The sequence below is a fragment of the Lottia gigantea genome (assembly GCF_000327385.1).
Source record: "Lottia gigantea unplaced genomic scaffold LOTGIsca_8782, whole genome shotgun sequence".
In the NCBI taxonomy this organism is placed as follows: domain Eukaryota; kingdom Metazoa; phylum Mollusca; class Gastropoda; family Lottiidae; genus Lottia; species Lottia gigantea.
The window spans coordinates 1-1,505 of NW_008710887.1; the positions used below are offsets into that span (position 1 = coordinate 1).

Consider the following 1,505-nt stretch of genomic DNA (forward strand, 5'->3'; position numbering starts at 1 on the left):
ANCCAGTGATTGTTGTTCCATAAAGCTGTGTCTATATATAATAAAAATAACACAAACCTGGTCTAAATTCTTCTCTAGCTGTGTTGATTTTAATCTCAGTTTCAGCAGCAATGGTCAGCTTCTCACTGACCTCTTCTGAGGTGACCTTTGTTACCTTCAACACTTCAATGAGCGAGTCGTCTTCTACCAGTGACCCTTGAGTGGAGGTCAATCTATACAGTAAATTATCCTCCAGTTCCTTCATCTTACGTTTATTATTGGTTACTTCTTCTAATAGATTTGTTCTTTCAGCTTCCAGTTCCTGTAATATTCAATGTATATGTTGAAAGTTTCATTAATTGAGTAGAAGGTACAAATAATCATTATTTATTGGACCATGTCAACCAGTCATGTCTTAATAAAACACGAAAATGTCAAATTGAATACTTTTCAAAAGAATAAATTTAACTCCCTGCAGTGTGCAATGAGAGAAAGCCAAGAATTTAGCACAAATCTGCCTTATCTTTCGTTAATGTGTGCACAAAATGAGTCCAAAGGATTAAACATTTTCTTTAAGAGTAATGCAGAAGTGAGACATAACCATCAGCTATATATAAAAGAAAGAATGTCTTAGAAATGACACAATTTCAAATCTAAATCTTAAGTCTTTGATACGAATACTGCACTAATCATTTGATATGTTAATTGCTTACCTGTTTCTCTGTCAAGATGACAACACCTAACAGTTGGTCTTCTAATCCTTTGATAGTAACAGTGAAATCTATAATTGAGGTTCTAGCTGAGACTTCCGGTGTATAGGCAGGATTAGCTAGTTTAGTTGTTACATACAGTCTAAATCCTGGCATCACATCTACTTCTTTATCTCCTACTTTTACCTACAATTTACATATCAAACATAGTTGATATCCATCAGATATGCAAAATATGAAGGCCAAAAGTCCTTGGAAAAAGGCTAGGATCACATCAATGTCAAGATAAATATTGCAACTTGGCATCTTGTGCAAGAGTGAGGAGTCCACAAAGCTAAGAATAATTTTAATGAGCCATACCTTAAGTGATTTTCCAGATTTGATAAAGTTTTTCTCTAGAACATTATCAAGAGCAGGATCTAACTCCTCTCCTACATCTTCTATCAGTAATGGACGTCCTAGTGATAAACTGTCCTCAAGATGGGTACGGAAATATTTATGATTCAAAGCTGTCAACTGTAATGGAAAAATATTACATTAATGACAAACAAATCTATATGACAAGAAAAGATCAATACTAAGAGGTTTGACCATGGACAACCTGGTAGAAAGGCTCCTTTACAAACCTAGCTTGTTATCCTTACCTTTCTCCTCATAACTGGCTAATCATGAAAAGTACATCAAGATGGTAAATCATTTTCAACCACAAGAATCAATGTTGCCTTGTCATTTTCTTTGGATAAAATTTGAAAATTCAAGTTACCTGTAGATCATGTTCCTTTTCTCTATTTTTGATCCAACTCTTGCCCTGACCTT

The 1,505-nt window shown here is 34.4% G+C and overlaps 2 protein-coding genes across 2 annotated transcripts; both read right to left on the reverse strand.

Annotated features, from left to right (window-relative positions):
• Positions 1–64: 64 nt before the first annotated feature.
• On the reverse strand, positions 65–253 carry LOTGIDRAFT_102067 (hypothetical protein; the record flags this gene model as incomplete). The annotated part of the gene is made up of 1 exon (XM_009067951.1): positions 65–253. A coding segment is annotated over one exon (189 nt), but the record flags the coding sequence as incomplete, so codon positions are not given.
• Positions 254–680: 427 nt separating this feature from the next.
• Positions 681–875, reverse strand: LOTGIDRAFT_148448 (hypothetical protein; the record flags this gene model as incomplete). Its single annotated transcript, XM_009067952.1, has 1 exon — positions 681–875. A coding segment is annotated over one exon (195 nt), but the record flags the coding sequence as incomplete, so codon positions are not given.
• Between the last annotated feature and the right edge of the window lie 630 nt (positions 876–1,505).